The 13245-nt window shown below is 47.6% G+C and overlaps 5 protein-coding genes across 5 annotated transcripts; 4 read left to right on the top strand and 1 right to left on the bottom strand.

Annotated features, from left to right (window-relative positions):
- Nucleotides 1–375: 375 nt before the first annotated feature.
- On the top strand, nucleotides 376–2615 carry F5891DRAFT_1206571 (cytochrome P450; the record flags this gene model as incomplete). Its single annotated transcript, XM_041369040.1, has 11 exons — nucleotides 376–518; nucleotides 568–664; nucleotides 719–855; nucleotides 908–1020; nucleotides 1067–1338; nucleotides 1388–1510; nucleotides 1563–1665; nucleotides 1720–1806; nucleotides 1863–1944; nucleotides 2001–2123; nucleotides 2172–2615. 11 exons carry the CDS (start codon nucleotides 376–378, stop codon nucleotides 2383–2385), a joined length of 1494 nt encoding a protein of 497 aa, XP_041234453.1. The 3' UTR covers nucleotides 2386–2615.
- Nucleotides 2616–2989: 374 nt separating this feature from the next.
- F5891DRAFT_1206557 (uncharacterized protein) lies at nucleotides 2990–3959 on the bottom strand (the record flags this gene model as incomplete). Its single annotated transcript, XM_041369039.1, has 4 exons — nucleotides 2990–3448; nucleotides 3509–3726; nucleotides 3783–3881; nucleotides 3929–3959. The coding sequence occupies 4 exons, from the start codon at nucleotides 3957–3959 to the stop codon at nucleotides 3026–3028; spliced, it is 771 nt and encodes a 256-aa protein (XP_041234452.1). The 3' UTR covers nucleotides 2990–3025.
- A 2370-nt stretch (nucleotides 3960–6329) lies between these two features.
- Nucleotides 6330–8447, top strand: F5891DRAFT_1206529 (cytochrome P450; the record flags this gene model as incomplete). Its single annotated transcript, XM_041369038.1, has 11 exons — nucleotides 6330–6587; nucleotides 6641–6737; nucleotides 6791–6927; nucleotides 6976–7101; nucleotides 7156–7405; nucleotides 7453–7575; nucleotides 7622–7724; nucleotides 7778–7864; nucleotides 7925–8006; nucleotides 8063–8185; nucleotides 8234–8447. The coding sequence occupies exons 1-11, from the start codon at nucleotides 6445–6447 to the stop codon at nucleotides 8445–8447; spliced, it is 1485 nt and encodes a 494-aa protein (XP_041234451.1). The 5' UTR covers nucleotides 6330–6444.
- Nucleotides 8448–8533: 86 nt separating this feature from the next.
- Nucleotides 8534–9887, top strand: F5891DRAFT_30827 (uncharacterized protein). Its single transcript, XM_041371293.1, has 3 exons — nucleotides 8534–8896; nucleotides 8945–9105; nucleotides 9162–9887. Exons 1-3 carry the CDS (start codon nucleotides 8600–8602, stop codon nucleotides 9535–9537), a joined length of 834 nt encoding a protein of 277 aa, XP_041234450.1. The 5' UTR covers nucleotides 8534–8599; the 3' UTR covers nucleotides 9538–9887.
- A 927-nt stretch (nucleotides 9888–10814) lies between these two features.
- Nucleotides 10815–12876, top strand: F5891DRAFT_974170 (cytochrome P450; the record flags this gene model as incomplete). The annotated part of the gene is made up of 11 exons (XM_041376424.1): nucleotides 10815–10993; nucleotides 11043–11139; nucleotides 11193–11455; nucleotides 11510–11780; nucleotides 11811–11930; nucleotides 11982–12084; nucleotides 12154–12240; nucleotides 12289–12323; nucleotides 12397–12439; nucleotides 12495–12617; nucleotides 12677–12876. The coding sequence occupies 11 exons, from the start codon at nucleotides 10815–10817 to the stop codon at nucleotides 12874–12876; spliced, it is 1521 nt and encodes a 506-aa protein (XP_041234449.1).
- Nucleotides 12877–13245: the final 369 nt, after the last annotated feature.

Here is a 13245-nt window from a genome sequence, read left to right as displayed (position 1 = left end):
GATCAGCTGTGTGTTGTAAACCGGACGGTCCTTGTGCAATCCAACGGGTTACCGAGGACGACGAGAACGACAAATCCGATGACGTCAAAATATCTTGGTACTCACGCGTCCACCACTAATCACCAGGCAGTCATCCGACTATTACATTTCGTACGTGAACGTGGAAGGAAGACGGCAGTACATGACTCACATGTCCGATTGATCCGTGCAGGCGTCGAACTTGTGTTCATAAGACGGTGTAATCATGCACCGTAATCTCAGCGTACCCGTCGCACATTACAGCAAGTTCAATGCCGCTCAGTTCTGGAGTACTTAACACGATGCAAAGGCGTGGGGTGTGCTGGCTATCAGCAACCTCAATCATTCAAAGTCTCAATGGCGATTCTCATTGCATGCGTCCTGATTGTCTTGGCCACCGTCTGGATTGTGAAGCAGCGATATCAGGCCGCAAGGCGGCTGCCGTTACCCCCTGGACCACCTGGACGTTGGCTGTTAGGAAGTGCAATGCCAAAGTCATAGTAAGTCTTTATCGAGGAATATAAACATAGTCTCTAACCTCTCACGTAGTGCACCGTTTCAATTCGCGAAATGGACAGAACAATACGGACCTGTGTTCTCGCTCAAACAAGGCCATAAGATTTTCGTGATTATAGGACGTCATCAGGTAAGCATCAAGCAATTCATCGGCTAGCCAGGCATGAAATGGGTCTCGTCATAGGCTGCAGTGGATATAATGGAAAAAGAGGGAGCAAATCTTGCCGACCGCCCAAGTTCTATTGCAGTCCAAGACACATTATCTGGTGGGTTGAGAATGATTCTCGAAGGCAGTGGTGAGAGATTGCGCCGGCTGCGCAGGTAAGTATCTTGTCTCTACCAGGTGCAATCAGTGAGACTAAATGTAAAGCAGGGCCTTGCATGCAGGCTTGCAACCCAAGGTTGCAGAGACTTACGAGCCCATCCAGACTAGACATTCGAAGAATCTGGTTCTGGATATCTTAAATGATCCAAAGAACCACCAAGGTCATGCCATGCGGTACGAACTCTTGCTCTTACTCCCGCGGTACAGGTGGTAATACGAGGATTTTAGTTATTCAGCTTCGGTGGTCATGTCCTTCACATATGGAAAAACCTACTCCGACTTCATACACAGACCCTGAAATCGTTGCCGTCAATCGGTGTCTTGCGCATTTTGGCCAAGCTATCCAGCCGGGAGCATACCTTGTGGATACGTATCCAATCCTGCGCTTCATCCCAGGCTACCTGAGTCAGCTGAAGGCATGGCACCAAGAAGAACTCGCTCTTTTTAACGGGCAGTTGGACGCTGTGCGAAGACAAATGGTTCGTGGTTTTACTGCGACGAGAATTTTCCTTACTCATCACTGTGAAGCGTGAGGGGACTGCAAAGCCATCATTTGCGAGGTTCATTTTAGAACACCAGAAACAGTACCAGCTCGAAGACAAGCAACTGGGATATATTGCAGGAGGAATGTTTGCGGCTGGTTCTGATACGGTATGTTCTTCAAGTTACGTTGCATCGCGTCATAAGTTGACAATTGTTGTAGACTGCGTCCGCAATCACATTTATGATCATGGCTGCTGCCATTCACAGGGATGCGCAGGCTCGTGTACAAGAAGAACTCGATGACGTCGTGGGGCGTACACGGCGTACGTTATATTTTTTTATTTGTTAACCTACCGACTGAGATAGCTCCTGGTTAGTGCCGACGTTTGCTGATCAGGAAATGCTGCCGCAGGTTACTGCGTTCATGCTCGAGAGTCTCAGATGGAGACCTGTCAATTTTGGAGGTACGTCTTATTTGAGTTGTGATGACGCGATAATGGACGACCACCTTTGACTACAGGCTTTGCACATCGTGCGACAAAGGACATCATTTGGAACAACTACCTCATTCCTGCAGGTGCGACTGTGATTGGGAACCATTGGTCAGTAGGCAATCATTTTCGTCCTCTGACCTTTGGGTCTGACGCTCGTACTTCAGGGCTATTGCAAATGATCCTGAGGTTTTCCCAGAACCACACAAGTTTAATCCTCAGCGTTGGATGGACGATGCGGGGCGTGTGCGCGGTGATCTCAAGTTTTTCGCTTTTGGTTTTGGCCGCCGGTGAGTTCATCTCTCCACCTTTTCTTATGCCTTACTTAACAATACCAGAGTGTGTCCTGGTCAACATGTCGCGAATCGGTCCATCTTCATCAACACGGCCCTTATTCTGTGGGCTTTCCGCCTTTCAGAGAATCCTGCAGCAAAGATTGACACGCTTGCAATCTCGGATACTGCAACCGTACATGCTGCTCCGTTTGAGGTATGTTTAGAGAAGAGGATCGACGAGAATGTGATCAGGGAACTATGCGCACCGGGGCAGTAAAGTCGTTTATCTAGGAACTTGAAAGTTCTCATTGTACTCGTATCATATGTGTTGGCGCCGGCGTCCATCGTCTTTTCACAATAATAAAGGCTTTCTTGCCTCTCACCAAAAGCTTTTGACCTTGGTTGTCACGAGTTTTTGTCGAACATAGCTTTATTTGTAGTTCATGCAACACGCGATGCGTCTTATCTGATGTAGTATACTGTGTTATGTCGATTAACCAACAAAATTCTCGTCCACTTTGGGAGTCGAGGATCGCAACAACCGATGAAGTGGAAGCGTGATCACGTGAGATAAAGACAATGACTGACAAAGGTTCCTTGTAAAACTACAAGGTTCACAAAAGATGGAAACAGATCGAACAACGATCATCATTTATCATACACAGGAACATGCGTGCAATCGCTCTACATCGCTTTTCACTCGACTACAACCGTACAGTCATGATCCGAGTTGTATTGAATTATCATGCATCTTGTAATTCCCACTGCAAATTGCGTAGCCTAGCAGTACTTCCAAATTTGACCAGGGCTCCGAGAGTGGTTTGGGATGGCACTTCCTTCTGCTGAAAGACAAGTCCATGCAGTTCCCTCGCAACACCGGGATGTTGGCTCAAGAATGGAAATATAGTTTCACTTATTCAAGAAGCGTAGATCCGCAGACAGCGGTCCGTTTCAACAGGATGTGGCTCATTCTGCGGGAATGTAACGTTAAGCCTTGGTTCCACATTGAGGTCGAGGAGAAGAGCGATGTAGGGGAGATCCGATAGGCACTGGATCGAATCATGCGTGCGAGTGACCAACTTCAAGTTTTGTTCGTGGTAATTCTTCCCCGCTTTGTCGGAAACAAACATCTGTGAGACACGGTTTAGATCGCCGGAGCTGAGGGCAGGATCGTCAAAATAGATGGGAATCATCTTGTCGACGAGCGGCTGCAGGTGACAGCATTGGACCGCGCTTGTGCGATGCCAGCGTCGCGAAGTCCACTCTTTGGCGCTGCATCTAGCACTATACAGAGTGATAATCTTGGAATTAACAGTCGCAATGCCTCGAAGCTTGCTTACCTCAACGAATCAGTATCAGTTTGATCGGGAACTGGCGGTGAGATGAGCTGTCATAGACACCCAGTGCGAGAAATTGATGTAAACATGCTGAAAAGTTGCCTTGGCCTCCTCAACTGTCCTCGACCAGAACGTCTGGTCAAATAGGTACTCCAGGAAATCAATGACGGAGACCTTCCGGTAGTCCATCAGTTCTGCATCTCCACTTCCGTTATAGTATAGATCCCGGATCACGCCTTTGGAGGGGTCCTTGCGGACAAAGAGATCCTTAGCGAGAAGGTCTGACGAATGAATCGTAAAGAAAGTCTGACCAGTACTCATTTAGAATACAACTGACCTGAGATGCAACTGTATGATGTTACAAATCTCTCGCCTTGAGACGACCGCACGGGATCGCTAGCTTGGGGTATTTGAAGTATTTCTGCATTTCGAGCAACTGTCGACAGAGGGACATTTATGTCGCTCGCTGACACGAACACTCACCGAGGTCAGCAATGTGGGAGAACGCGCGCATCTGGCAGGCGTGGCGGATGGTTTCTAGTAGTCGAGGGTGTTTCTGTAGCGTTTTCTTCGTCGATTACACTTCCGTGTCAAGACTACCCTTCAGGTGTTCGCGTTTGAGCAATCTACTGGCCACCGAAATGGCCGCATAGTTTATAACATGATCACAAAGTAGCAATTAGCCCCTTCATCTTCAAGGTCAGCTTCTTCAAGTACGATTCGATCGATCTCACCACGGTGTTCAGATGTGAGAGGCAGGAGTGTTATGGGAAGATGGTGTAACCTTGATGGACCTGACATGGTGTCGAGCGTGTCGATGTATAAGTGATTAAAATTCTGACCTTGTCCTATTCGAAAAGGTTGAAAGATAATTCAAGCGACGCGTCTGAGACCACAGCTGCCTTAGTATTAACAGTCCGCGCTTCTGTGCCAGCATCCCCAGGAGGAGTACCAAACTGTATCATTCGAACTTGAAGCTTCATGAAGGGAGAGAAATACTATGTTACGTAATGCGCGATTCATTGGCAATTATGTGGCGTGATTCTCGAGGAAACGCCTGGTGCCCCACCTCGAAGTCACATCGAATATCGATCAAACCAAACCCGATATCAAAGTTTACGAACAATGATCCGTTACCAATATAGACACCATCATCAAACCAATAGAAACGAACATCAAAGCGAGCTTTGATTTGGGACAGCGTCGATGAAAAGTATTTATACTCAGGTGAGCACCCCCTTCGTCAAGCTGACCTTCATTCCTATCATGACATTTCATAGCAAGGCTTATTTCAACGCACGATCGAGGGTGCAGCAGCAGAAGTGACAGGATATGAATTCAACGTTTACGGGCATATCAAGTCAACGTTTGCCAGGCGTCGCTGAACTCAGTCTTGCAGATGATGTCTGCATTCCTTTAGAAAGGGATACCCACGCTCGTGTTTCGGTCACCACCTTCCGTTATCTCATTTTCAATGATGCTGCTAGCGTTCCCAATGATCCCGTCCTCCATCGTCTCGCGCTGAACACGATGGGACGCTCCTTTTTGGGATGCTCACACAACGAAAGACTTCATCTTAGGGTTTCTCGCTGCACTTTAAAGGTTCGGCATCATTCAGTTAGTGCGCTGATCACCTTCCTGAATCATTTTCAGGACATCAAGGACTCGTAGAGCAAGGCATTTTCATTCAGATACGAGTCCAGGCGATATCTTTGTCGGTGTTCCGGATTGTGCTGAAGGCTGGGAGAGGCTTGTCGCAGATCTCAAACCTTCCTCGGTGGCACAGCCATAGACTGAAACCGTAGTCTCATTGCATCTGCTCTCCCTCGCTATGGGCCAGGTGAACACTATAAGTGTCTTTCTAGAGGAACCCGTTCTGTCGAGCTCAAGGGCTCCTGGCTCAGAGATCACAGTACATCTACTTTGCGACTTGACTGCTTTGTTTGTGGCTGAAGGACTTCCACCCATGAGGACAAGAAGAAAATTCGACCGGCGCAAAATGCAGCTGTTCGCAAAAACGGAGCGAAGTACTGTCATCATTTTTGCAAACAGCTGTAATCGCGAGGTACACCACGACCTGGAGTCATCTATTCTTGTTCTTTTCCATTCGGTCATGAAACGTGATCTGGAGCGCCGACTCTGGCATTCTCAGATCCAAGAATTTTATGGCATCGTGCTTTGTTCGGCTGTCATACTATTCGGCTCATCCGACAAGGACGTCCTGTTCTCTCGATGGGAGCGATCTCCTTGTGTATCTTTTAGGTGTTCTGGACTTGCCAACGGCACAACTATTTTATGGCTGTCGGAGGCTTTTGAAAATTCAGCGATTCTTCAACTTTCCTACAATGAAAGTATAACAGAAATTGATCAGAAGATGCAATGGCAGAGCGGCTCGGAGGAACTGAAGGTAATCACTCATGCGGCATGCCCAGTTGTTTGTCGTCAAAGAAGAGAAGGTTAGGCAAAGTTAGGCATAGGCGTAGTCAAGCGGCTACTGAAGTTGGCAACGATTTATTTTTAGAATGATGACTCACTTTAGCTAGACTCTGAGCACTGTCATAGACGGTCACGACTCTACTAGCCAGTACACTTTGGCACTTTCGCTTCCGAGTCGACCTTCATTAAAATGTTTTGTAAACCTTTGTTGGTCGACGGTCCTGTGGCACGACCAATCCAATGGGTCATAGAGAACGACATAAAGATCCACTTTAATCTTTGGATGGATCATGGAGTTGATATGTTTTGGCATCATTCGCGTATCCGCTACTAATCACCAGGGTAGCCATTAGGTTCCTACTATACTATAGGAAGACCGCAGTACACCACATCCGATTGATGGCGGAGGTGTTGAACTTGTCTTTGTACAAGTCAGTGCAATCATGCAATCTCACCGTACCCATCGCTCATCACAGCAAGTCACTGCTCTGTCACTCTGGAGTACTTAACATGTTGCAAAGTGGTGGGTTGTTGTAACTATCAGGAAGCTCGACCATTCAACAATGGCGATTATCATTGCATGCACCCTTATTGTCTTAGCCAGCGTCTGGATTGTGAAACAACGATATCAGGCCGCGAGGCGGTTGCCCTTACCGCCTGGACCGCTTGGACATTGGCTATTAGGAAATACGATGCCGAAGTCATAGTAAGTCTTTGTCAAGGGATATTAGCATGGTCTCTATCTAACCTCTCACGTAGTGCACCGTTTCAATTCGCGAGATGGACAGAACAATACGGACCTGTGTTCTCGCTCAAACAAGGTCGTAGGATTTTCGTGATTATAGGACGCCATCAGGTAAGTATAAAGCAATCCATCGTTTAGTCAGGCACGAATGATTCTCGTCATAGGCTGCGGTGGATATCATGGAAAAAGAGGGAGCAAATCTTGCTGACCGCCCGCGTGCTATTGCGGCGCAAGAGACTTTATCTGATGGGTTGAGAGTGGTCCTTGCGGGCAGTGGTGAGAGATTGCGCCGGCTGCGCAGGTACGCATCTTGTTTCTACAAGGTGCGATCAGACTAAATGTAAAGCAGGGTCTTGCATGCAGGCTTGCAACCCAAGGTTGCGGAGACCTACGAACCTATCCAGACCAGTCATGCGAAGAATCTGGTTCTGGATATCTTGAATGATCCAAAGAACCACCAAGGTCATGCCATGCGGTACGAACACTAGCTCTTTCTTGCGTGATACAGGTGGTAATACGAAGATTTTAGTTATTCAGCTTCGGTGGTCATGTCCTTCACGTATGGAAAAATTACTCCGACTTCATATACAGATCCCGAAATCATCGCCGTCAATCAGTCTCTTGTGCGTTTTGGTCAAGCTATGAAGCCGGGAGCATACCTTGTGGATACGTATCCAATCCTGCGTTTCGTCCCAGGCTACCTGAGTCAGTTGAAGGCATGGCACCGAGATGATCTGGCCCTTTTTAACGGGCAGTTGGACGCTGTGCGAAGACAGATGGTTCGTGTTTTTTTGTAATGTCAATATCCTCGCTCACCAGTGTGAAGCGTGAGGGGACTGCGAGGCCATCATTTGCGAAGTTCATTTTAGAGCACCAGAAAGAGTATCAGTTCGAAGACAAGGAACTGGGATACATTGCAGGAGGAATGTTTGGGGCCGGTTCTGATACAGTAAGCTCTTACGTTGCATCGCGTCTCAACTTGACAACTATTATAGACTGCGTCCGCAATCACAATTATGCTCATGGCTGCTGCCACCCACACAGATGCACAGGCTCGCGTACAAGAGGAACTCGATAAAGTCGTGGGTCGTACGCGGCGTAGGTTATTCTTTTGTTTTACTTATCTGCTGACTGACATAGCTCCTGATCAGTGCCGACATTTGATGATCATAAAATGTTGCCACAGGTTACTGCGTTCATGCTTGAGAGTTTCAGGTGGAGACCTGTTAACCTTGGAGGTACGTCTTCTTATTTTAGCGGTAATGACGCAATAAATGAACGATAACCCTGCACTACAGGTTTTGGGCATCGTGCGACTAAGGACATAGTTTGGAGAAACTACCTCATCCCGGCAGGTGCAACTGTTATTGGGAACCATTGGTCAGTAGCCAATCATTTTCGTCCTCTCACCTTTACATCTGACACTCGTATTTCAGGGCTATCGCAAACGATCCTGAGGTCTTCCCAGAACCGCACAAGTTTAATCCTCAGCGTTGGATTGACGATGCAGGTCGTGTGCGCGATGATCTCAAGTTTTTCGCTTTTGGTTTTGGCCGCCGGTGAGTAGCATCGTTCATATCTCGACCCGTTCTCATACCTTATATAAGAGTTTGTCCCGGTCAGCATGTCGCGAATCGGTCCCTCTTTATCACCACGGCTCTTATTCTCTGGGCTTTTCGTCTTTCTGAGAATCCTGCGGCGAAGATTGATACGCTTGCTTTCTCGGATACTGCAAACATATATGCTGCTCCGTTCGAGATATGTTTGCAGAAGAGGATAAATGAGAATGTGATCAGGGAACTGTGCGCACCGGGGGAGTAAAGGCGTTTATCTAGGAACCAATTTCATACAAATTTCATAGTATATATAGTCAATATTAATGTTTTGTGCGTGGGAATCTATTTAGGATCTTGTTAGCCCTGTAGCGCCGGCTTCAAACCTATACGCACAACGCTGGATTATCCACATTCGACATGGGCAAACTGAACATCGCTCATCATAAATCATACCACCCCTACCGCCGGGATAACATCGAACGCGTACGGAAAGATGAAGAGGAAGCTGCGCAAAAGGAGGCCGAGGCCGAGGGAAGGGTGGTGTTGGCTGATGCAGAAGCTCGGTTGGACCTCCTCCGAGAGCGTGCAGGACTCGGGAAAGGAAAGGGAAAGAAGAAAGAGGATGATATGAAGGTTATAGAGGATGCTAAGGCCTCCATCATTGCCGGGGATTCGAATCAAGGTCATATCAATCTATTCGAGGATCTAGAACAGGTTGGTTTGTTCCTGACGTTTTGTGCGCATATACTGATATGGTGCTAGCAAGAAATGATTACTTCAATACGAGCGACGAAGAAGACTGCACAGCTGGAGACTGAGAAGGGTGTGCCACTGGCTCCCAGTGCTAAGGACCTCAACCCATGGTACAGCGAGCGCGATAAGGGAAAGGAACATGAGGAGGATGAGAAGAGCAAACGCTTAAGGTATGCAGTTCATACTGCTCCAGCCTTATATTCATGACTTCCCTTCAATATCTCAGATTGCGGGATCTTGCTTCAAAAACTATGAATGACCCTCTCACAGCCATCACACATCAGCTTGCATCGAGCTCTTCGTCGAATAATTCGTCCCCTGTCCCTCGGCCGTCGTGGCATCGTTCCAAATATCGCACCCCACCTGATTCAAATGATAAGATGAAACCGCCTCCCCCACCCTCGGATGCAACGACCATGCGCCTCACACGTGAATCATCAGAACGCGAACGCGCGCTGGCATTGATTCGGCGCAAGCAGCGTGAAATGAGAGGCAGCGAGACGCCGAGCACTGTGCATGGTGGCCAGGATGAAGGGTATGGGGACGTATTCAACCGGCGGGAAGTCGAAGAAGCGCATTCATATCGACGAAGGCGGTGGTAAGTACATTCCTTGTTCATGAGACCTATATATTGCGTTGTATGCTCTACATCCCACGGTGGCGCTACTACGGGTTGTTCTACCGATGATTTAGGTATATGGCTTGTTCCTGGAGATGCTAACGGGTGACTTGCCCTGTCATTTGGCCAATCAGGAAAGACCCATTTTTTCAAGAAAGAAGTTTGATGATTACGGTGAGCTTACTGCGCCGGTAGCGTTATAATGTTTAAACAGATGCTCTCCTCTCGTCACGGAACCTATCTGTCGACAAATTCAAAGATCAAATTCCAGACACTCTACCTGGTGATGACCCTGAGTATAGACGAACGCTAAAAAAATTGTAAATTGCTATTCAAGTTCGCACATCTTAAAAGAAGCAGACCACGCACCCATTGACGCGCCTGAACAAACACCAGAAGACTCAGCAATGCTTACTCCGCCCGGGATCTTTCGCCATCAACTGGATCTCAAAATAAATTGCGCATGCGCTATTCAATGCGGTCGAGAGGGGATTGGTGAGAAATGCCCGAGTACAAAACTCGTCGAAGTCCAGCTACTCAACAATCTCGAGAACCACTGCATTCCACGTCTCACGTTTTCTTTTCATCCTTACCTCCAATTGGACAATGAATCTCCTTTGTGATTAACTTACGCGGCTAATTTCAATAGCTGCCCGGCATGGTCTCACTCTCGCACAGTTCTCGATCTCAGAACAGATCCTTTTGCTCAAAGTTCAAGATAACATATCGGACATGCGGCCGCGGCTGCAGACGCAGACCAATGTGGTAAGGAATTCTCAAAGCGAATTACTACTTATTCTTCTCGTTAGCGTTGTACCTCCGAGTCTTCCCCCCTCCGCCCACCGCTTTTCACACAGTAGTCATGATTTTACGCATCTATCAGTTCTTGAGATCGTTTTCTACACATGGCGTTACTCGAAATCGCTGTTCGTTTGTGCCCGCCTACCCGGCGGCGGCTTAATCCTTCAGCGTCCGGCCCGAGCTGACAGCTGCTGCTCAACCTCACGACGCCTTCGCACTCGATCCGTTCCATATCATCGCAACAGTCGAAGTTGGAATGAAAGACACGCGATTATGCCATTTGCAACAATGGTTCTGCCAGTTCTGCCAGCAGAACTATCCTCAAAATGATTTTGTCCACAATACTACATGGTATAACTGTGTGACGGTAACTTGACGTACCAAACCAGGGCAGCCATATATACACAATGAGGCGGCTGTCCTTCATATATATGCATCTTAACCAATTCATAACTGGTTATGGCGTTCGACGTGCCCGAGTCGTTCTCGCTCGCACCTACCTGGATTTTCATAGGAGCAGTAATTGTGGTTGTGCTTGGCGAGTACTGCAAAGGAAGATGTTTTGCCAAACATGCATTCCCACTACCCCCTGGACCTCCAAGGAGTTGGTTCTGGCGTAGTGCTATGCCATCAAACAAGTCAGTTGTGTTCGTACTTCCTAAACAAACTATTGAATTTCTACTTCAGTGTGACCCATATAATCACACAGTGGATACAACAATATGGTCCGGTCGTCTCTGTACGCCAGGGAAATCAAGTCTCGGTCATCATCGGAAGTGTAGAGGTACGTGGTCAGTTGCTGGATATTGTACTTCACGAGGACTGACGGTTCTCTAGACAGCCAACGATATTATGGAGAAAGAAGGGAGTGCTCTCGTTGACCGCCCTCAAGCCATAGCTGCTGGTGAAATGTTTTCTCAAAATATGCGTCTTGTGCTTATCCGTGTCGGGTCACGATTTCGTCGGTTTCGCAAAGCGGCAAATGCACAGTTACAACCAAAGGCAATTGAAGCCTACCGAGACATACAATCAGAGGATGCGAGACAGCTTGTGTACGATATTTTGAAGGCACCAGAGAAACACCAGGAACATGTGAGACGGTGGGTTATTAGTATCGCTCCTGTAGTCATTGATTTTGCCAAACCACAATGTAGATTTTCGAATTCGGTCATCCTGCGTATGACATATGGGAAGTCGAGGCCAACCGCGTACACGGATCCTGAGGTAGTAGGTATGAAAATTGCAGCAGAACGTTTTGGAATTGTTATGCAACCCGGTGCTTTTTTGGTTGATCGCATCCCTATTCTGCGTTACGTACCCTGGTACGGACGTCAATTGAAGGCCTGGTTTCGTGAGGAGTATGAACTGGTACTAGGGCAGATGGAGCGGGTACAAAATGAGATAGCGAGTCGTATTTCTATTGCGGTGTGTTTTGTGCGCTGATATCTTTTTCAGGCAAGTGGTCTCGCTGGGCCATCTTTCATGTGTACACTTCTCGAGCAGCATGGGCATCAGCTATCGAGAACTGAGATGTGTTATTTGGGAGGAACGATTTTTGGTGCCGCTACTGACAATGTAAATAATTTACGTATTGGTCAGTGAACGGAATTGATAGTTCATGTTTAGATTTCCGCGGCCATCACCATTGCTATCCTGGCAGCGGCTTGTCATCCCGAGGCTCAAGCGCGTGTACAAGAACAGCTAGATACAATCGTAGGTAGAGAACGAGGTATGTCCCGCTTTTATGGTTCAAATGCGGGATGGAGTTGGTATGAGATACTCAATTTCTTATTCACAGCCCCATCTTTCGAAGATGTTCAGCGTCTTACTGAGTTGCACGCATTTATGCATGAATCGTTGCGCTGGAGGCCTGTTGTCCCGCTTGGTAGATTATCTTCCTTCCGTTGTCAGCGACATCTAACTGTTAGCACAGGTTTTCCCCATCGTGCCACGAGGGATATAATATGGGTGTGTAAAATTGGTGTTCTTGAAACTCGGACTAGATATCATATTGTGGATTAATACTTGTGCGTACAGAAAGGATTTCGGATCCCTGCTGGCGCAACAGTCTACGGCTGTCACTGGTGCGATCGTTCATCCGTCCTCTTTGACTTATCGGGTGACTGTTGCACATCACAGGTCTATTTCTCATGATGCAACTGCTTTTCCTGACCCCGAAAACTTTGACCCCCAGAGATGGGTTGAACCCTGCGGGCGCATTCGTCCCGATCTCAAGTCTTTCCCATTTGGCTTTGGCAGGCGGTCAGTTGTCTGATCGAGTCGGCGATATTCGGCTAACAGATAAATCAGTGTTTGTCCAGGACAGTATCTCGCAAGTGATTCTATCTTGATCACTCTTGCGTGTTTGTTCTGGGCTTTTCGAATCTTGGAACCCAAGGATGCGCCCATAGATAGGTGGGCATTCAAAGACAATGTTGTTGCACACCCGCAACCGTTTTCGGTCATGTTTTTCCCAAGGTGGGATGTGGGGCATTTGGAAGAAATCGTGGGGCAATCCTAGTCACGCACTATGATAACCTTTTGAAACTATGTACTGTCAGACGCGTCCACTATGATCCATTCCGTTCGTAGTAGCTTGGTCCGGAAAGCGATGGTAAATCAATAGTGCAATACATCAAAGCAGGCGAATATCCTCCTTGACTGGTCAACAAACAACGGATACGGTATAGACAACACCATTCTGCACCCCAAGTGCCTGCCGTTGGACACCTTCGTCGATCGGCCTGCACTTTCTGCTTATAAATATTACTCTGCATTCCGGTCGGAACTAACGAGTCGATACAAGAGCAATTCTGTGACCCTGTAAAGTGACACAGTACTAGTGGGTGTTGTCTCATACTATACTTACACCAGTTCCATTCAGCCCCCT

The sequence above is a fragment of the Suillus fuscotomentosus genome (genome assembly GCF_016647785.1).
Source record: "Suillus fuscotomentosus strain FC203 chromosome Unknown F5891scaffold_1, whole genome shotgun sequence".
NCBI classification, from domain to species: Eukaryota; Fungi; Basidiomycota; class Agaricomycetes; order Boletales; family Suillaceae; genus Suillus; species Suillus fuscotomentosus.
Note: the sequence above shows the minus strand (reverse complement) of the source record. Positions and strands in the feature narration are given on the sequence as shown.

Coding starts and splice junctions, on each gene's coding strand:
- F5891DRAFT_30827 (XM_041371293.1), top strand. CDS start 8,600: ATGGGCAAACTGAACATCGCTCATCATAAATCATACCACCCCTACCGC. Junction 8,897..8,944: donor TATTCGAGGATCTAGAACAG/GTTGGTTTGTTC, acceptor ATATGGTGCTAG/CAAGAAATGATTACTTCAAT. Junction 9,106..9,161: donor GAGAAGAGCAAACGCTTAAG/GTATGCAGTTCA, acceptor TCAATATCTCAG/ATTGCGGGATCTTGCTTCAA.